This window comes from Myxocyprinus asiaticus, chromosome 44, assembly GCF_019703515.2.
Source record: "Myxocyprinus asiaticus isolate MX2 ecotype Aquarium Trade chromosome 44, UBuf_Myxa_2, whole genome shotgun sequence".
NCBI lineage: Eukaryota > Metazoa > Chordata > Actinopteri > Cypriniformes > Catostomidae > Myxocyprinus > Myxocyprinus asiaticus.
In genome coordinates this window covers 25129529-25152285 of record NC_059387.1, presented here as the reverse complement: position 1 = coordinate 25152285, position 22757 = coordinate 25129529, and the positions used below count along the sequence as shown (strand labels likewise).

At 37.8% G+C, this 22757-nt stretch overlaps 1 protein-coding gene across 12 annotated transcripts in view; it reads left to right on the top strand.

Annotated features, from left to right (window-relative positions):
• Positions 1 to 22757, top strand: part of LOC127434400 (connector enhancer of kinase suppressor of ras 2-like) — a 129427-nt gene that overhangs the window by 24553 nt on the left and 82117 nt on the right. For all 12 annotated transcript variants that reach the window (XM_051687122.1, XM_051687121.1, XM_051687120.1 and 9 more), the window contains exons 2-3: positions 3731 to 3894; positions 10491 to 10693. In XM_051687122.1, coding sequence (XP_051543082.1) covers positions 3731 to 3894; positions 10491 to 10693 — 367 coding nt within the window. The remainder of the gene's footprint in view (positions 1 to 3730; positions 3895 to 10490; positions 10694 to 22757) is intronic.

The following is a 22757-nucleotide window of genomic DNA, read 5'->3' as shown; positions in this document are numbered from 1 at the left end:
TGCTGACCTCACAGAGAAATGCCAGTTTCGGAGTTTGTAGTTATTTACATGATCTGCTTCCATATTATTTTAACTTTAATAAAGCTATAACGCATTAAATATAACTGCATTAAAGATGTAACTTCGGGCTGTTTCCTTTAAAGAGAGCTGGCTCCACTTATTCCACAACGAGAGCGCTTCTGTATTTACTTATTTTGCATTTTTGCATTATAATTCCCTCATACTTTGCGATCTACATCACCTGAAGCTGTTTGGAAAGTTTAGAGTGCATCTGGACTGTGAGCTGTTTTCTTCCTCTCCTCAATCAGAAGCGAACTGCAGTGCTGCTCTCGTGCGTCATCATTACAGTTTAATGTGATCTCATGCTATGTTAAATGAGATCAAATGACTATTCGACAACGGAAATTTTTGTCAATAATTAACAATTTATTGTCGACGTTGTCGATAACTTCGACTAATCGTTTCAGCCCTAACACACACACACACACACACACACACACACACACACACACACACACACACACACACACACACACACACACACATACTTTTAGAGCCTCATGGCAGGTAGTGTCATGACAGAACTGCAAAAAACTGTATGTTTTTGAATTCACAGATGATTCATGGGTGTTCTTATCCTCTCCATGTGCAGACTGTGTGTGTGGTTTGTGTCTGTGCAGGAATGCTACACATTTTTGTGGAACCATGTACTATTCAATCATAAGAATCAACATAAAAGCCTTAAAAGGTTCAGGAAAATGCTATGAGTTTCTATAAGCCCCTGAGCACTTTGTGCCCTTGAACAGTTGTCACGGCAACCCTTTAATGGTCACCAGGTCGGCATAATGCACAGCACGCCTGCCAGAAATGAGATGAAGGACAAAGATTGACAGAATATAGAGGGTAGAGTGACATTAAATGGCATTACTTATACTGGGTTTGGGAGGTTCGGTATATCTGTAACTCCAGAGCTTTTTACCAGCAGACAATTTGATCTAACATAAAACGACAGGAAACGGAGGAGGTGTTTAATGTGTCATATTTTAAGTGCTCAGACTATGTTTTTTTCTTTACATCCATTTCACCCCTTTTTTCTGTCATTTTTGCTCTTTCTCTTTCTCTGCATTTCTTGCAGTGCTACCTGTCACAGGAGTAGGGCATGTGCTATGAATAATGCACCATAACAGGGTGATGCTGGTTTAATACTCCTGTATGTGTGTGTGTTGTGACAGAGAGCGAGATAGGGGGTCTGTTCAGTACAAAATGTATGGTCTGTACATAATCTCTCAGGTTCATTTATAAAAGCACTAAAGTGATGAATTAATCTCACACTGCCTGTATGCAACTCATAGCAGCATGTGTTCCCACTTCTCCTACATGTGTGTGAGCGAGCGCATGTATTTGAATGTGCTATTTCTCGTTTTTTTCACTTGGTTCATCCCTGTTTGCTGGTATAACAATGTGCACAACATGTGACAGTGAAAATGTATTCAAATTAGCTAGGGATTAATATATTGAGGTCCCCCCCCCCTTTTTTTTTTTTTTTAGCCTTTGTTTTAATAGTATTTTTCCTATTAATTTACTCCATAGAAATCTCAAAACATTCTAAGACATGGACCAAGTCAACCAGCTCCAAGATGAATCACAGCATTACATACTTTGATTTTAAGCAAAAACTGTACTTCAATTATTTTTTTAGGGAATTACTACTCTTCCCATGAAGCATTGCAAATGACAAATTTGAATCAGAAATTACAGTACAATATAAAAATATTGATTTTATGTATTTTAAGTGTAGCTAAAATGACACAATTAAATTTACAATGCTTCATGGGATTCGATGGTCACTGCTAATCTTAATTGCCTTGATTTATTTCCATAGAAGTGGGGAAGTAAATTGGTGATGTAGTAATAGAAAACAAAACCTTTAAAAACAGACAATATGGTATAGATTTATAATATTATATATATATATATATATGTATATATATATATATATATATATATATATATATATATATATATATATATATTATCGGTTATTGTTCATAGTATATAGGTAATTATCGGCTATTAGTATCAACCAAAATTTCTATATACTGGTGCATCCCCAGAGATACAGTGGGCTTTCACAGTCTTTTTCTTCCTTTTTTTAAATCACTTCATCCCATTGCCCACACATCATGATTAACAACTAATTAACTAACAATTACCTGTTCAGTGCACCTGTCCAGTCTGTGATTCAGAGTCACAGCATCAGCAGAAGTTAGTCATCACCCTCATTTTGAAATTCACATTCTCAGCAGTCCTTTCTACATTTCATTCAGACCTTGGGTCACTCAACTAATTATGTATCAAGTGAAACAGACACTCATTAATGAGTCTCATATTGTTTATGAGCAGTAATGACAGCTATTGTTATTTTTGTTGTCTTGCATGCTGAGTGTTGGACCATCCTGTTAATGAGCTGGATGATGACGGTTTTGCTGATGCGATTTAAATTGTCATCTCTCTCCAGATTAGTTACATTTAATTATTGGAGGGGAGCTGGTGAGATTACAGAGCAGTGGTCATGTGCCCCCCTTCTAAGGTTCTAAGGTTCCATGTTAGTAGGCTGCCTATGTAGGCATTAGGTAGCAAGGCAGCTCTCTAGGTTATGGAACAGTGCCAGCTGTTAGTAAAATCTTACTATCAGTTATGCTGAACATTATGTTGAACAGCTGTTCAGTAACTGTGACTGCAATAAGACGTGCCATTGGGTATCCAAGACAAGCAAATGCTGTTCAACATGTGCGTGTCACCATGGTGAGAGTGTATGTTGTCACCTGTTTGATGTAAACAGTTGTCAGTGGTGTTTATAAAGCTTTCAGCCTAATCAAAATTTCTTACTATATTTTTTCACTTTAGTTTTACCTTTCACTCTAATTATTTTAATTATTTGTCTATTTCTCTGTATTTATACCCCTTAAAGCTGCATCCATTCTGTACAGGTGATAGACAGAGAAGACAGAACTGTAGAAATAATTTCGTACAACATTTATTATGTTTGTGATTTTGAACACAGAGCGTGCTAGACTGATATAGATCTCATGAATGAATAATCTGTTAATCAGTTTTAAGAGTGTTAGATAAAGAGTTTCAGTTTGAAAAATCTTCATATCTGCCTATCACAAAAAATATTTATGTGTCCATTTTTGGAAGGTGATGTTTAATGTTTCCTTTCTTTTCTGGTGGTGCTTAGCACTTTTCAAAAATAATAATTTTAATTAGAATAATTTTTTTGCTTGTTTAGACATTTGGGATGGAGAACTTAGAAAACATTATATTTAAACAATGAGCACAGCTGCTTTAAACATTTTTTAAATATATTTTACACCAAAGTAAGGCTGAATCCCAATTTGCATACCCGTAAGTTCTACTTAGAATGAAAAGTACTGTGCTGGTAATGCAAAAGTACATTCCTTTTAGTACATGGTTGGATGTACGCCATCATTCAGACATGCAACTGCTTCAAAAAGCATGCATGGATGCATACTTTACAAAAAAATCCACTGGAAATAGTATACCATCTAGCCACTTTTAAGATACTATTTTTAACATGCTATGATCAAGACACACTAACCTTGATCTTGCATACTGTTTAGGATGGATAGTATGAAAAATGGAACTGAGCAGATGTCCCTGTTATTTCCTTGATGTCTTTTTTATCTGCTCTTCTCTAAATCTACAGGTCTGGATGACTGCCTGCAGCAGTATATAAAGAACTTTGAGCAGGAGAAGGTTGGAGGTGACCAGCTGCTGAGGATAACCCATCAGGAGCTGGAGGATCTGGGGGTGTCCCGCATCGGACACCAGGAGCTGATCCTGGAAGCTGTCGACCTGCTGTGCGCTCTGGTGAGAGTCTTCACATTGATTTATATGCCTGATGCTGCATCTGCTGTTCATCACAGTGTCTAGTACCGGACTGTGTCCCCTAATGCTTGATATTTAAGATGATGTTGCATACTGTGTTGTATACTTCTCATTTTAAAAACAACAACAACAACATCATTCCCAAAAGACTTTAAATGTATATTGTTTTACATTTTTCTACAGATATTAAAATACAACCTGGAATCAAAATATACTTTATTTACTTACTTTTTACTTTAATATTTCTGGGGCTGGATTTTCAAAGTGTTCTTAAGAATAAAAATCTTCTAAGGGCTTGGGTAGCTCAGCGAGTAAAGACGCTGACTACCACCCCTGGAGTTCACGAGTTCAAATCCCAGGGCGTGCTGAGTGACTCCAGCCAGGTCTCCTAAGCAACCAAATTGGCCCGGTTGCTAGGGAGGGTAGAGTCACATGGGGTAACCTCCTCATGGTCTCTATAATGTGGTTCGCTCTCGGTGGGCGGGTGGTGAGTTGTGCGTGGATGCCGCAGTGGATTGTGTGAAGCCTCCACACATGCTGTGTCTCTGCGGTAACGCGCTCAACAAGCCACATGATAAGAGGCACAGGTTGATGGTCTCAGATGCGGAGGCAACTTAGATTCGTCCTCCGCCACCCGGATTGAGGTGAGTCGCTATGCCACCACAATTGGGCATTCCAAATTGTAAAAAAAAAGACGCAATAGTTTTAAGTGACCGATGCCATTGTAGAAATTCACAAATCACAGTCAGCCATGATTAATTTAATCCACAAGTGAAAAATGTCCAATAATAGGGTGGTTACTGAGATTAAGCATGTAGTATTTGGCTGGTCATGTGATCCTAACATGGCAGCCAACATGAGGGGACCCTCTCCATGTAAAATAAAACAGCTTTTATAAGGTTAATGGTATGACTGGAGTCTTTATATAATTTAAGTGATAATTATTTTATACATATGTTTAAAAATTACAATTCATTTCTTTAGAAGTAAAACTTTTTAAATTACTGAGTGCACCTTTAAGAAAAACCTTTTTTTTTTATTCCCTAAAAGACTTGTTTATATCTTTTTTTTTTTTTTTTTTTTTTTTTTTTTTTTAATATATATTAAACCATCAATATTTATAGCTAGATATATTCTTACTAACTTATCATTTATCCTAAGAACTTTCTTAATTATTTTCTTATGAAGATTTTCTTGAATCTGGCCCCTGTTCTTATTTTGCACAATTAATCAGTGCACATTATTCCAAAGGAAAACAAAAAACATTATGGAAGTTACATACATTGCAAATCCATTTTATGTTAATTTTAAAGTCACATGTCAAGACTCAATAATTTAGTGCTTCTGGGAAATTTAATGGCAGGTGTTTTACCTCACGTTGTGCTCAAATGTGTCAGTCAGTCAGTGCTCAAATGTGTCTTTTTGCTGTATTGGTTTGTCTTTGTGTCCACAATCTGTATCTGCTTTTTCTCTGTGTGTGTGTGTGTGTGTGTGTGTGTGTGTGTGTGTGTGTGTGTGTGTGTGTGTATCTTAACAAATTATTATTGATGTGTGTGTCTGATAGATGTTCCACAGCTGGAAACTGCTTTACAAAAAGGTACCAAGAGGACAGATAGTGAGGGAATCAAAAAGGAATTTGCTCTGCACCGCTTGAGCCTTTTACATTATCTAGCACTTAATAACTAGTTTTGCCTCTAATTCTCTCTCTCTCTCTCTCGCTGTGTCTCTCAGTTGTGGTATTAAAACAATTACTTACCAGCCCACGCTTTTAGAATGTCAGCACCATGACAGGAGGGAGCAGATGACAGGATGAGTGTTTTTCACGTCTGTGTGAGCTGCCTCTCATGCCCTCCATCCTTAGTCTCTTTGTCTTTACACCACCTGTCCTGTCTTTCTGAAAGACATGTTTTTGGTGGGGTTTAGAGTTTGAGCTGTAAGATAACACAAGGGGAACTATAATGAGTCTACGGTTTGTATGAGTGACTGTGAACCACTGACCTGTGCAGCTGACATTTAGGAGAGTGTTAATCACAAAAAGACGACTTTGCTGTCTTCTCTATCTACTCTGAACATTCAAATCAGAGCTGCTGACATTCACACTATGAAACATAATATGTGTGTGCTGTATTTGTGTGTGAATGTCAACATGCAGACATGTGTATAAAATTAGCCATTAAGTGATTGCACAGCCTGCTACAGCTGTACAATTTGAAAGTCACTCTTAAATGTAAAGGAATAGTTTCCCAAAAAATAAAAATTCTGTCATCATTTACTATGGGTGGGATGATATAGTGACCTCACAATTCGATTCGATGTACAATATGAGATTCATTATAAAGAACAGAAAGGATATTAAAAGAGATATCATTCATCTTTGATGGCCACATATTACACAGAAGAAATGTTACGTTTTAATTTCAAGCACTTTTAAGCACTTTTCAACAATACAAGGTGATTTTCCAGGTATTCCAATACTTACATTTCTAAAAGCTAAATTCAAGCACCTTAAGCACTTCAAGGACCTTGTGAAGTCCTTGAAGAACCCTGTAAATAATGCAGAAAAAAAGCTATTTTGATGTTTAATGGGTCATTTAATTTATGATCACAGAGACAGAAAACAATGTTGCAAATTTAGAAATATCTAATTTTGCCTCTATATAATGCTTCATTTATTTTGTTTCGTGATATTTCGAAATTTGATATATTGTCCCATCCCTATCATTTACTCACCCTCATGTTGTTTCAAACGTCAAGCGTAGTGTCAGTACAGGCAGGTCACGTGAGTCAAGCTCGCTATCAGCTGATGCTTAGCTGATCATGATGTCTACCTATACAATTCAGACGTTTATCTGAACAGTCCGATTTAAGTCCTCCATTTATTCATTCCCTTGGCTGCCTTTCCATTGGATGGATGCAAGCTGCACTTAACACCCTCCTCCATCCCTAGATTCACTTCTTGTATGGCAGCTTTGCTTTTAGTTTTCTTTACATCTGTCTTGTGTAACTACAATTGTTTGCCTGTTTGGAATTACTATCTTCAACATGTTATTGTGCCTTGTTCTTGATTCATCAACAGTACTTAAAAGTTCTTTAAGTGTCCATTAAATCTATTATCTATTTAATCTATTATGCAATGAAGAATTGTACTACGTTGCACTGTCAGAATGTTTACCAAAAATGGAACACTGTTGTAATAATTCTGCTGGATCTGTTCTGTTACCACTGCGTATGCATGTCTGCATAGGTAGAGAGTTTGCCCAGAACAGGACCATACCGCCAACACCGTCAGATTGCTTTTACTGTCTGTAAGTCTATAAAGTATTCATTCAAGCATTCAAGTCAAGTATTAATTTGACAGAACTATATGATTTTCTGTCTTGGAACAGAAAAGGAGATATTTTGAAGAATGTCCAAGTTGCTCTTTTCAATGCAATGAAAGCAAATAGGGATGTGGCTCCCAGATCACATTTGTGCTTTCGCATATTCAAACTCAGTAACAAGACATGAAAGAACCAATGCCGTTTTAGTGAATATCAACTTAAATTTTGGTCTGTTCCACACATAAAGCTATCGAAAGACCTCAGAAGACTTGGAATATTGTGTGCAAGTTGTATTGACCACTTTTATGGTACTCTTTTGCCCTTTTTGGAGCTTGACTGTCCCATGCTTTCATTTTATGGAAAAAAGCAAGGGGCCATTCACACCAAACATGTTTGTACGTCAGTTTTTGCTGTTTTTAAATTGTTTTCTTTGTAACCATGCGCTAGACGGACATCTTTAACCGTTGGACTGCATATTACTGTTTTTCAGCATCTCAAATAAGCGCAACATGTTTTTAAGATGCTGTTTCACGTTTTTAAAGGTTTTCTGTCAAACTCCTAAAACGCAACTCGGGACACCTGCATTCTGTTCTATTTATTGCACTCTCGTCTGGCGTTTTCTTTTCTTTTTTCTTTTTTTTTGCACAAGAACACGTTTGGTCTTAGCAGACCCTAACAATAAAAAAGTAATGTGGGTTTAGTACATTAACATAAAGTTAAGTAAATAATGTGAGAATTTTCATTTTTGGGTGAACTATTCCTTTTAAGTAAAGAATTTTTTTCCCTAAAAATCCAGATTGTCTTATTCAAATGAAAACACTATGATAAACTGAAAGGAGATTACTTTATTACAGCAAACAAGGATCCTACAGCACTGTCTCGTGTACCGTAATAATTTAATAAGATCTGTTTTGTGCTCCATTTCCCCACTGTTAGGTGTCTTTGAAACTGTCATAAGCACAAACTGGCACACAAATAATGAAGGAATCTAGGGAGCTGTTCAGCCTTTAGTATTTGAGAGCACGTTGACCTCCGAGGCACAGCGCTCTCTCCCTGTTTTTCACACTTATTTATTTGTTTCTCTCGTTTGTTCCCTCCCTGTTCCTTTATTTTCCTCTCATTGTGCTACGTGTGTTATCTGGTGCAGTGCTGCACTCATGCAGAGAGCTACTAAACAGATTAACATGGAGGATTCTTAGAATCTCCCCTCTACATCGTCTACCCTGTCTCCCTCCACTCGCAGACTGATTAATGCATTTTTTTGTGAATGTATTTGTGTGTGTTTAAAGCCTGTGTGTGCAGTTTTGTTTATTACCTGTATTTGTAATGTATGTGCGTGTGTTTGGATGTGTGAGAGTTTGTGTGAGATTTGTTCTTTGGACCAGACAGGACACATTACTCTGATTGATATTGTGCTGATGTGAGAACAGATACTGAAATTGAGGCAGATCTTAACGCACGCACGCACACATACACACACACACACACACACATGCACAGGATGCTGGTGTGCTCTGTTCCTTACCAGGCATCTTAGCCAGCTTAAATTTATGCATGGAAATGCATGCTGGTCTAAGCTGGTCTTTGGTCTTTTTTGCAAGGTAGTTATTGAATGACAGGGCAGCATGAATGCTTGGGTTTTGGACATACTAAACCAGTGTAAATGGGCTTGGAACAGCATGGAAATTAATGCTGGTTTAAGCTGGTCTTTTTTTGCAGGGAAGCCATTGACTGGGTAGCAAGTCAGCTTAGGTTTTGGGCCAGTGTATCTGTCTGTGTGTGTGTGTGTGCGTGCGTGCGTGCGTGCATGCATGTGCGTGTGTGTGTTTGTGTCAAAGCTCCTGAATGTATGTGCATAATGCTGCTTTTGATCAGTCTCAGCCCCTTGATCAAGCTTGTTTATGCAGGGACAAGGTAATTTATTACCTTGCCAAAGGCATCCCAACACCTGGCATGACCTCTCTCTACCACATACGCGTGCACACACACACACACACACACACACACACACACACACACACACACACACACACACACAAACACGCACACATGTTGATGCTGCTATCCTTTTGAGGACTCTGCATAGACATAATGATTTTTATTCTGTACAAACTATAGATTCTTTCCCCTAACCCTAAACCTCACAGAAAACGTTCTGCATTTTTACATTTTCGTTTAGTATGTTTTTTTAGCGATTTGAATTATGGGGACACTAGAGATGTCCTCATTAACCACATTTATAGCATAATACCCTTATAATTTGGGATCTTAGAGTTTGTAACCTAAAAATGTCCTCGTAAACCATCCAAACCTGTACACACACACACACACACACAAACACACACATGCACATCAGCGGTTTTGACCTAAGATGTGGCAAAGGCCCCTATACACTTAAATTACATGATGCATACATTGACTTCTTTCAGACATGTTTTTTTGTCTGATTTTGATATGCAGATTGCATTATCTCACAGAGAAGTGTTGGCTGACAACAGAGACCCTCTGTGGGTTATTTATACCACAAACTTTATGCTCGACTGACATAAAGTTCTGTCTCTCCACCCACTCAATGCACCTCTGCATATAATCTCTCTCTCTCTCTCTCTCTCTCTCTCTCTCTCTCTCTTTCGCTCTCTGCCAGGTACTGATTACTTATTTGGGATCTTAGAGAGGGTGTGTGTCTGAGAACAAAAAAGAGAGCACATTCTTGGCTTTTGAGTTTTTCTCTTCATCTTTAGTTGATCAGATCCAATCATTTGCTTAATTTATTCCTTTTTGTTAGATTTATTAATTGCTACTTTTTTAATGTACAACTTTTTTCTATTTCATTAATTTCATTTTACTTCAAAATTATATTGCACTATTTAAATTTTTTATATTTTAGATACTTGATATTATTTAATTATAGTTTATTTAATTTATTGTTTTATTTTAATTGTAATATTGCTTGTTTATTTTCACTTTTGTTATTTTTTCATTATTATACTTATTTTGCACAATTTATCATTGTACTCAGAAAATACTTTGGCAATAAAAAATTTACAGTTTTTGCCAATAAAGCATGCTAAAGTTACATTTGATATCAAGAGAGAGAAGAATCATGAGTCTAAAAAAAGAGAAGAATAGCAAAAATTAAAACAAATCTGATTTAGTCACACCTGCTATTGTTTGCCAGTTATTCGTTGCCACATCTGGCATCACTGAAGAGCTCATTTATCACTACAGCTCTTTATCGTCTTCATCTCCATTTGACAGAATTACGGTCTGGAGACTGAAAACCTGAAAACTCTCTCTCACAAGCTCAATGCCTCTGCCAAGAACCTGCAGAACTTCATCACGTGCCGCCGCCGCAGCGGTCATTACGACGGCCGGACCACCCGCAAGCTGCCCAATGATTTCCTCACCTCTGTGGTGGACCTCATCGCTGCTGCTAAAAGCCTCTTGGCCTGGCTCGATAGGTTAGTCCTGCTAAGAGCTACATTTCAATACAAGAATCAATACAAGAATAAATATACACAGATTCAATTTAACTGATCCCTTAAACACTTTGACACACATAGCCTTAACTTGTTGGAGTGTTGCTGAGCTGAATTCCCTCTACCATTGAGTTGAGCTCCTCTGAGAAACACACAAGTGAAAATATTTGATTTTAAAAAAAGATAGAAAGTATGACATTAAAGGTTAATGGGGAGGGAAAACTACTTATGACTACTTCATACTATCTTCAGCTGAGCTCCAGGGACTTCGACCATCTTCTTTGTTGCTTGTCAGAATGCAGTTGTACTTGGGAAGTGACTGAGTTGGTGTTTTTCAGATTCCATTGCATTCCATTGTCTTATTTCAGGTGAATTGAAAGTGGTAGATCACTATACTGACAGCCAAAGGAAAAACGCATTAACTACATGATTTGTCAAAATTGGGTCTCTTAGGGGCTGTTCACTCTTAGGGGCTGTTTTTCCATAGTTTTTCTATGTAAACCTGCGCTTGACTGACATCTTTGTGCCATGTCTCACTGCTTTTTCAACTTCTTGCATAGCATTGCTACATTTCTATTAGGGGTGTGCAGCGAAGCCATTATATGTATTTGTATCTGTATCTGTTCATATGACGAAATTATCTGTATCTGTCTCTGTATTCGGATAGAACCGGGTGTGGATGGGGCTTAAACCGGAAGTGCGTCAAAACTAAATGAAACGCCCATTTTTAAGTATTACTCTTACATTTATAGTTTCTATTAATAAAATATGCCTTGTATATGCATTTTCATAATAATAGCCTAATAATAATAATAATAATTATTATTATTATTATTATACAATTATTATTTAAAAAAATATATATTATTTTATTATAATTCTTTTCTTACCAGATAAAGCTGAATTTCAGATATTAATTAGAGCCCGACTGATATGGGATTTTTGATACCGATATCAATTTTAGAGGGGGAAAATTCACCGATTACCGATATGGTGGCCGATATAGATAATTTTTGAGCTGGAATGAAAACAGACCTTTTCTATGTGGATTGTGCACTGATTTTGCACAGATATGACTATGCAAAGGTACTCAGAAGGCTGCTTTCTTAAACAAATATTTTTATCAAAGAATATTTGACATTATTATTATACATTGTCAACAAATTCTAGAAATGAATGAAAAGAAAATAAAGAATAAATAAAAATTCAATAAATAACTTAAAAAACATCAGTACTGTATGTTCAGTATTAGTCAGTTGCTGACCATTTAAATAAAGAATAAATAAAAATAAAATAAATAGCTAAATAAACATCAGTACTGTTTAGTATCAGTCAAATGCTGACCATTAAAATAAAGAATAAATAAAAATAAAATAAATCGCTAAATAAACATCAGTACTGTATGTTTAGTATTAGTCAGTTGCTGACCATTTAAATAAAGAATAAATACAAATACAATAAATAGCTTAAAAAACATCAGTACTGTATGTTCAGTATCAGTCAGTTGCTGACCATTTAAATAAAGAATAAATTCAAATAAAATAAATAGCTAAATATACATCAGCACTGTTTAGTATCAGTCAAATGCTGACTATTTTAATACTGACAGTCAATTATTGGCAGGTTGTAAAACAAGAAGCATTTACACCTGCCGAGTCAAGATAAACAGAGGCAGTGGTGTTACACAGTATTCTGCTATACAAGCTCAGGGGAAACTTTCAGCGGTGGAAAACCAGACTTTTAAATATTACATTTTATAAATGCAACGACTGGAATTGTTCGGTTGAAGGGAGTACCAAACTGCAAATTCTGAACAAAACAGTTTGGTGAATACGTTTACACATTAGCTTCCACTCAGCTGACAAGCAATGAAAGTAGCTACGTGGTTAGCTATTTAGCTATAAGCTCGTTGTCACGGAGAGTAAAAGATGGACCAGCATTGCATCTCATCAACTAGGTAACAACGTAGTGTGAAATCATCACTCAACAGGCACAATCCACCACCGCACCATTGTCTGTTGAGCTGCAAAAAGATGCTCTGATGCTTACCTTTCAATCTGCTACATTACTTACTGAACTGACAAACTATAGCTGGCTAACTGGAAACAGATGTAATAACCATGAGTGACATGGTTGTCAGGGACAGGGTTAACGTTATATTAGTTACATTGAAAAGGGAAAATGATGGGGTCATTGTTTAATAACTTTCCAGTATGTATTTCACAAACTAGTTAGCAACTTACCGTGAAGAGACCGCTCAACTCTGCACCGCCTAACTCCACTCTGTCTGCAGAGCCACCGTCAGTTCAGAGTCAGCTCTGTAAACAATGGAGTTGGAGCGCGCTTTGCTGGACAAACTACGTGATGACACCAATTCTAAAGCATTGTTTTCTGCATTATATGTTCTCAAAAAAGTTTTCATATCTGCGCATATCTGTAAAATATACGCCGATACCGATATATCGGTGAAAGGCTAATATCGGCACTAATATTAATATCTGCATGAAACTGAATTTCGTTTGTCTGTGCATGTATAACAACATTAATCTGGAGGCAAGGGGTGTCAAGCAAAATGTGAAATGTCAAGCGCTCATTTTTGCAGTGAATAATAAATACAAATTCAAACATTAAAAGAAATTAAAATAAAATCAATATAGCCTACAAACAGATGAAAGGACACCTTTATTTAGTTAAATAACAATAATAATAATAATAATGTTAAATTTATAAAGCGCCTTCAAGAGTTCAAGAACATTTTCAAATTTAGCACATTTTAAAGAAGAAGAAGAAGAAAAAAAAAAGGCAGCATGTTTCAGTTTCTTCGTTTTACATTAGGAGGAATATTCCTAATAGATGAATACTCTATGGAGCATTTAAAACTTTATTTATTCTTAACCGGTTAATTACCTTAATCACTGATGTGAATATAAATGTGGTCAACTTTATGAGATGGAAAGACAAGCTCCAATGATAAATCACTTCAGGTCAGGAATTTAATATTGCGCTCAGGTTTAGGCTATAAATAAATGCATGAGAATCACGTGTGAAATGTGTGATACATGAACATAGACATTTCAAGAAGTAAAAAGTATATGTGATGTCATAATATAATAATCAGTCATACAAATATTTTCAGATGAATCCATTATTCGTTTTGAAGTCATTATTCGTACCTTTACGAATAAGGTATTTGGCATCGGGCACATCCTTAATTTTTATATTCCATGTCTAGTTTAAAAGAACTTTAACTTTTGAAATTGCGTCTCAAGACACCTGCGTTCAGTTCTATTCATTCTGCTTCATTTAGCTTTTTTTAGGGCAAGAACGTGTTCGGTCTGAATGGCCCCTTAGATCAGTGGTTCTCAACTAGTTTTATATCAGGACCCTTCACATTGGATTTCAAGTGGCGACCCAGTACAGTGCCAAAATCGTTTAATAGACAGTACTGAATTTTGGGGGTTAAATGGTCTCAACAGACAATAAATCACTTAGTGATTTATTGGCTCAACAGACAATAAATCACTTTAGTCTGAGTTGCATTTTATTTTACCTTACAAATGTTGTTAATATTTTAATATTTGCATTGAGCATTATTTTTCCTTGTTGTTTGTGACCCAATCAGAGCAGCCCCGCAACCCATTTTTGGTTCACGACCCACTAGTTGAGAACCACTGCCTTAGACAATAATCTGTCTTGTGACAGACAGTTTTGGCTCATTTATACTCAGATTCAGAAAATGGATTGAGACCATATTATAATCCTGATTTGACTGCCCTGAAGCCAGTTTCAGCATAGACATAGTTACTGAGTTTTAGCTTTATAGCACAGTAATGCAGTATGTAAGTTTTGCAGTATCAGTGGCAATAAACAGCACTGTACAAATACTGACTAGTTTCAAACAGGTTTACCAGACACTTCCTCTATCTCCCATTAGTTGTACAAACAAGTAGTTCAACCCCAAATTCATACCATTGGTGGAGCCAATGTTGCAATGTTGTGCTGCTCAAACAAACAGAGCAAAGAGCCACAGCATTTACACTTCTCAGGGAAATCAGCCTATGAATAGCGTGTAGATGTCTCTGCACATTAATCTGGGATGAGAGAAAGTATTTCAACATGGAACATATTACACACAACACTTTTACTATGATTCACATGTGCCTGGATCAATATCCTTTCACTTCATCCAATCAGTGGCCATCAACCAATCAATGGTGATTTTAGGTTTAGGGATTTGATTGGTTAAGGGAATGTTATTCCAGGAACAACAAAGGGTGTTGATCAAGGAACATGTCCTATTTGAGCACATCACATTGTGCTTGCATGGTCATCCCTCCAGTCAAGTGACGGCACTCAGAATTAGAGTGACACTTGGTGTTGCTGGATGGGCAGGGTGTGCAGAAATTGCGAGCCTGGGGCCTCTTGTCTAGTGTGTGGAAGGTCAGTCTTTGCTCAAATTCAATCATGTTGATTGTGTTCCGCCCCTTAGCAATCAGGAACAGGGATGATTGAAGAGGTCTTATGTAACACAGATTCTTTCTCTCTTACTAACTTACTCTTTGTTATGAGATTTCCGTGAAGAGCAAAATCAGAATATAGCGCAAAAATGTGTGTGTTAAGCTTAAAACATGTATGATTTTTACTAATTAAATGGATAGTTTACCCAAAGATGAAAATGTTGTCATCATGTTGTTCCAAACCTGACTTTCTTCTATGAAAAACAAAAGGAGATGTTAGGCTGAATGGTATCCTTAGTCACCATTAACTTTCATCTTTTGTCCATACAATGAAAGTGACTGAGGCAATCAATTTCTAACATTCTGCCTAACATCTCCTTTTGTGTTCCATGGAGGAAAGAAAGTCAGATTTGTAATGACATTAGGGTGAGTATCCCTTTATAGAACACTCAGTGTAAGATTGTGCATCTAAACGCATTAAATAGATAGAGTCTGAAACACTTGTTAGATTTAAACTCCACTCCTGCAGTATTTCTGCTTTTTCACTAACTATGAAATGAAGGTAAACCAGGCTGGTAGTTTGTGCTGAACGATCCATTTGGCACCCAGCTGCTTAACTCAGTCCAAGTCCCTCTGGTACTGCTTACTGAGCCCAGTTTAAAGCTCTGGACTGAACAGCACTGCACAAAAGGAACCTTTCCATCAAATACTGTTTGATTACCTCTCTCCCTCTCCCCACCGAGAGCGCTATCTTTCTGTTGATTTGCCCGGGCACCTGCTGTCCCACTTCTCTGATCCTGGACCCGAGAGAAGTCCATATCCACAATCGCACACGCAAATGAGCAGATATCTCACATGTGGGCGTCAATTGAACATCCTGGCTTGATAATAGTTCACTTTCGCCCAGCCTGGAATTGGCTCCAAGTCCAAGCTGAAAGGGCTGATCCGCATGACGTGACATGTTGACTAAGGTGAAGTTGTGGTCGCTCATTGTTTGGTGGACTCTTCATTTCACTCTTAAAGGGATAGGTCAAACAGAAATGAAAATTCTCTCATTATTTACTCACACTCATGCCATCTCAGATGTTTATTATTTTCTATCTTCTGCTGAATACAAACAAAGGTTTTTAGAAGAATATTTCAGAACTGTAGGTACTCAGTATGCAAGTGAAAGGTACCAAAATGTTGAAGCTCCAAAAGCACATAAAGGCAGCATAAAAGTAATCCATACGATTCCAGTGGTTAAATCCATATCTTCAGAAAAAATATGATAAGTGTGCCTGAGAAACAGATAAATTAAGTCCTTTTTTACTGTTAATCTCTGTCAGTCACATTCTCCTTCTTTTGTTGTTTGGTGATTGACATTCTTCATGCATATCGTCGCCTACTGGGCAGAGAGGAGAATTTAGAGTAAAAAAGGACTTCATATTGCTTCTGATGACACGGATTAAACCATTGGAGTCTTATGGATTACTTTTATGCTGCTTTATGTGCTTTTTATAGCTTCAAAATATGAGTACCCAGTCACTTTCAATGTGTGGAACTACAGAGCTGAGATTCTCTTCTAAAAAAATCTTCATTTGTGTTCAGCAGAAGAAAGTTTTACACATCAGGGATGGCATGAAGGTGAGTAAATGGTAAGAAAATTTTCATTTTTGGGTGAACTATCCCTTTAATTAACAGGAACACACCAGGGATGGGTCACAATGGATGACTAATTGACAATTTGTCTAACAACCTGATTAATGAGGTTGAATAGTTTATCTAGATTTTGGTCACACTTAAAAAAAAAAAGTTGCATTCATTAACATAGTTAATGCAATAGTTAACATGAAATAACAATGAACACTTTTACAGCATTTATTTTTCTTGGTTATTGTTAATTTCTACCTATAAATTTTTTTACATGAAAAGTTGTATATGTTAATATTAGTTAATAAAATATGAAGTAATGTAAACAAAAATGAAAAATAGTTTTTTGAATAAATTAACCAATATTAATGAATTCTGTAAAAGATCATTGTTCATTGTTAGTTCATGATAACTATTGCAGTAACTTATGTTAACAAATGAAAAAAAAAAAAAATCTAGACATTTTTGTGACGTTTCTTTAAGTAGCGTGCTGACAGCGTTCAGTGCACTGGAAAAGTTGTGTCCTTAAATTTATCCTCTTTAAAGCACCGCCACTACAGCTATGTACTTGCAAACAGATCTGTTTGACCATTGCGTCGCATCTTGTACAGTTATTTGTGCGTCCTTCCTCAAACTTTATATTTTTAAGATGCTGTGTCAGGTATACAGCTATTAAAATGCATCTCGAGACCCCTGTATTTTATTCCATTCCTTTGTGCTCCATCTTGCTGTTTTTGAATGCAAGAATGTGTCCTATAACCACCCCATATAAAACACGTGTTATTGGGGTCAGCTGAACCCGTAACCAGCCTAATAATATCTGTCTTCCTTTAGACCGATTAGTTGAAAAGTGAATTAGGCAACTTACCGATTAATCTCTTTTAAAACTATGTCATTTTGCACATCCCTAGAATGCACACCACAAGAACAAGGCCACTGGTTGGGAGGGGGTGGTGCCTCGTTTCCCTCGTTCATTAATGCTGGCCTAATTACGCTCCCTGTCCTCTCGTTCTTGCCAAAAAATTCCCGATAGAGCTGTCGTCTCCCTTACAGACATAGTGGAAGAACAGAGGGAACTCTGAGAGAGAGGGAATAAGAGAGAAACACAAGCGCAGGTGAATGTATTTGAAGCCAAAAGACATTATGACTGATATCCATCCAGGCAGACAGTGGGTCTGCTCTGCCACTTGCCAAGCTGGAGATGGAATGCTTATGGGGGTTCCTGTTGGATTTGCAGTGGGCTTTCCCTCAATCTTATTTATTAATTATTGTATTTCTGAGTGTAGCCTTGGGTGGGAGAGGCTTATGAACTTGGGACTTGTAGGCAACACCGAGGGAGCACAAAAGACCTTAGTCAGAGTTGACGCTATATTGATTGTTAATTGTTCAGCTGATGAAACTGTGTTTTTAGTCCTTTGGAAATATGTGGAAAGATGATAAACTCAGCAAAATAAGAAACGTCATCTCACTTTCAATTGCTTTTATTTTCAGCAAACTTAACATGTGTAAATATTTGTATGAACATAAAAAGATTCAACAACTAAGACATAAACTGAACAAGTTTCACAGACATGTGACTAACAGAAATGGAATAATGTGTCCCTGAACAATGGGGGGGGGGGGGGGGGGGGTCAAAATCAAAAGTGACAGTCAGTATCTGGTGTGGCCACCAACTGCAGTGCATCTCCTCCTCATGGACTGCACCAGATTTGCCAGTTCTTGCTGTGAGATATTACTCCACTCTTCCACCAAGGCACTTGCAAGTTCCCGGACATTCCTGGGGGGAATGGCCCTAGCCCTCACCCTCTGATCCAACAGGTCCCAGACGTGCTCAATGGGATTGAGATCCGAGCTCTTCGCTGGCCATGGCAGAACACTGGCATTCCTGTCTTGCAGGAAATCATGCACAGAACGAGCAGTATGGCTGGTGGCATTGTCATGCTGGAGGGACATTTCAGGATGAGCCTGCAGGAAGGGAACCACATGAGGGAGGAGGATATCTTCCCTATAACGCACAGCATTGAGATTGCCTGCAATGACAACAAGCTCAGTCCGATGATGCCGTGACACACCGCCCCAGACCATGACGGACCCTCCACCTCCAAATTGATCCCGCTCCAGAGCACAGGCCTCGGTGTAATGCTCATTCCTTCGACGATAAATGCGAGTCCAACCATCACCCCTGGTGAGACAAAACCACAACTCGTCAGTGAAGAGCACTTTTTGCCAGTCCTGTCTGGTCCAGCGAAGGTGGGTTTGTGCCCATGGGCAACGTTGTTGCCGGTGATGTCTGGTAAGGACCTGCTATACAACAGGCCTACAAGCCATCAGTACAGCCTCTCTCAGCCTATTGCAGACAGTCTGAGCACTGATTCCTGGTGTAACTACGGCAGTTGTTGTTGCCATTCTGTACCTGTCCCGCAGGTGTGATATTCGGATGTACTGATACTGTGCAGGAGTTGTTACACGTGGTCTGCCACTGCGAGGATGATCAGCTGTCCTTCTTGTCTCCCTGTAGCACTGTCTTAGGCGTCTCACAGTACGGACATTGCAATTTATTGCCCTGGCTACATCTGCATGCCTCCATTCACATTCACGCAGATGAGCAGGGACCCTGGGGCATCTTTCTTTTAGTGTTTATCAGAGTCAGTAGAAAGGTCTCTTTAGTGTCTTAAGTTTTTGTAACTGTGACCTTAATTGCCTACCGTCTGTAAGCTGTTAGTGTCTTAACGACCTTCCCACAATTGCATGTTCATTAATTGTTTATGGTTCATTGAACAAGCATGGAAAACATTGTTTAAACCCTTTACAATAAAGATTTGTAAAGCTATTTGGATTTTTACAAAATTATCTTTAAAATACTGTGTCCTGAAAAAGGGAGTTTATTTTCAGTGTTTCCACACCCAGGTACACAACTGTACAGCATTGTTATAGCAACATCAGGAGTTTTCTAAGTGGAAATTAGGCTGCTTGAGCATTCAGTGTCGGATCAAGTTTTGAAAAGTAACCATGAACGCTGACAAAACAACATTTATTGCAAGCAAAATTTAAATCGCAAATATTATTAGAGAGCTTTTTCTTGGTATTACAACAGTATTGAACAGAGGCGATTTCTCAGGGCCAGCAAAGTCTTCTCTGCTGGCGTAATATGCTTAATAAATAAATATTTTTTCATTCTTTCATTCTCATTGACCTTTTTGCATATGTATTTTCAGTCGCTTTCCACTCCTAATTAATCTACAGACGAATAGCAAAAAACAAACAAATTTATCCAATCAGAATTTATTCCTTGATGCTTACAAGCAAAGTGTGACAACTGTTTTACAAATTGCATGCCCGAAGCCATGCTCCTTAGCCGAAGCAGCGCGTGAGTCTGAGCTCCACCCCATCAGGCCTTCAGAATTTCCACAGAATCCCCCAACAGTGTAAGTGAATAGGCATCTAAAGTCAGATTCATCAGCCAATCAGATTGATTTATTTGTTCTTGTGGGTGTGGTCTTTAGGATATGTCCCAGTCCATGCCTACTAGCTGGCCTTGAGTGATGCAATCATGCTTTAAGTGATGTACGTAATTTGAAAGCGAAGAGCGCGAGATTTTGCTGACGAGTTGGCTGTCATCACTGCTGTTATTACTGTTGAGAAAGAGATCCTTATGGATTTAAAAACCTAAGATGTTCTGCATGATTGTGTGATTGATTAATTAAAGAGGAAAGGAGGACTGATTTTCACTTCAAGCAAATTGGTAAGTGCTTTTTGCATTGTTATAGCAACATCAGGAGTTTTCTAAGTGTAAATTAGGCTGCTTGAGCATTCAGTGTCGGATCAAGTTTTGAAAAGTAACCGTGAACCCTGTCAAAACAACGTTTATTGCAAGCAAAATTTAAATCACAAATATTATTAGAGAGCTTTTTCTTAGTATTACAACTCCTTGGTTCTGGCTTTCGTGCGTGAACGTGTTTTTAAAATGTCAATTGGTATTATTAGTTGACTGCCATGTAATGATGGGCATACGGTGTCTTATTCATTGTGGAACTGTGTTTTCTTAATGGCATGAATCACACTGAAGGCCTAGACTTAAAATGCACGGGCCACAGCTGGTGTTGAACAATGTGTACTTCCTTTATTAAATCTCCATCACAGCCTTTTTTTCATTGGCATCAAATTAAATGTAGCATCTCCTTTGAAAAACATCTGTAGTTATTTTTTACACCCAGCTTTGATTATTTCAAAATGTATTTGTCTTCTAAAAGTTGATTTTACACTACAGTTAAGTTTAGTATCTAAACATGTACATGGCCAGCTTGTTATTTAAAGGTTGCCTATAGATTTACCTGTATTGTTATGCTTATGGTTTAAGTTTGGTAACCGTTGAAGATGTTTACCATTTTCAATGCGTTTTTGCTGACTTGTTCTAATGGGAGCTAAGAGTGTTTGATGTCAGACAGACAGCAGTGTATAGGAAAATAAAAGCTCATTTCAGCTTCCAGACTCTCAAGCATCGAAAAACTGAAGCATGAAGAGATCGAGAAACTTTGAGGCCTGGCTTCGAGGAGACTGTAGTTGTCCCGCTCGCCTTTCTTTCTTCTCATTTCCTGTCAGCCTGAAGTCTTTTTGTCCAGATGGCGCTTATGGCTCGAATGCGCAGAAAGAGCAAGGGTTGGATGAATTTAAGTCTAGTTCAGTCCTGGAGAGAATTTAATGTACTGCATAGATTTTTGTTCATGTCTCTCAATCTTGCCCTGGCCCAAACCTCTCTCTTTTATCACTTTTCCACGGGATGACTTCATTGTGAACGTGTGTTCTTCCTTATTGTTAGTGGTGCTTGCTAAGTCAAGCATCACTATTATGATTGCTCATACTTAGTATTAGGGATTTTAACAAATTATTCTTTAGTATAAAACTCGATCTGGATCATGAAAAATACCTAATGTCTTGTGGCTTATTGATGATTTTCTCTTGGTGGACAATAAAACGAGTGAAAAAATCCTGAGCCACTATGGGAACAAGAAAATTATAGAATAATTTAAATAAATCATTCTGACTTGAGCCAGCAAGCACCTAGCAACCACCCAGACAACCTTAGCAACTGTATAGCAACATGCTAAATCCACCAATAACACTTAAACAATTGCATAGCAACATTCTGGCCACCACTCCCAAAACCGTAGCATTGCAGCGGCAAGTTTTGCACAGGCACCACTAATTAGTTTCACTTGTATAATGAGTAAACTGGTAAAAATCGAGATTTTTTTGTGTTGCTATTTCATCCTAGTCTCTCCCTTCTCTCATTCTCACCTTGCTCCCATCCCCTCTCCCCCTCCGTGCCCTCAGGTTTTGTTAAGACACTGTCTACTGTGTCCAGCTTGCTGACAGATGTCCTTGACCCGGGGTATTTATCTACAACAAAGTGATATTCGGCAGTCGAGTGAAGCTGGTGTCATTTAGGAGCAGACTTTATGTCTGTGTTGAAAAATCTGAGGTGGGATTTTGTATTTAGTGAAAGCTGCATCCCAAATCCCATTTAGGGAAGCGACTTTAACTTCAGAATGCATATTTGGATTGTGTTAAGGTGCTTGTGGGGTCTTTAAATGAACTGAATGAATAATTTTTAGCCTAGCCGTAATGTATTGTTTGAGTTTCTTAAATCGTAAGGGGCCTCTGGGTGTGCGTCCCAACAGTGTGAGAGGAATATTTAGATACAGGATGGAAACGATGAACCAGTATTCCTTCAGCCATGTATATATAGCTCACAGCCTCAATACACACGACCCACATTCACTTCGTCACTCACAGGAAGTGAAAAACTGGGTCTAGAGTACACTCTAGGCCAACAGGGATAATATATACCACAACACACAATCACACATATACTTAAAGTTTACAAGCACTCACTCATACATTCAGCGCAATGATGCATACTTTGACATGCACACATATATAAGCTACATACTGTACAC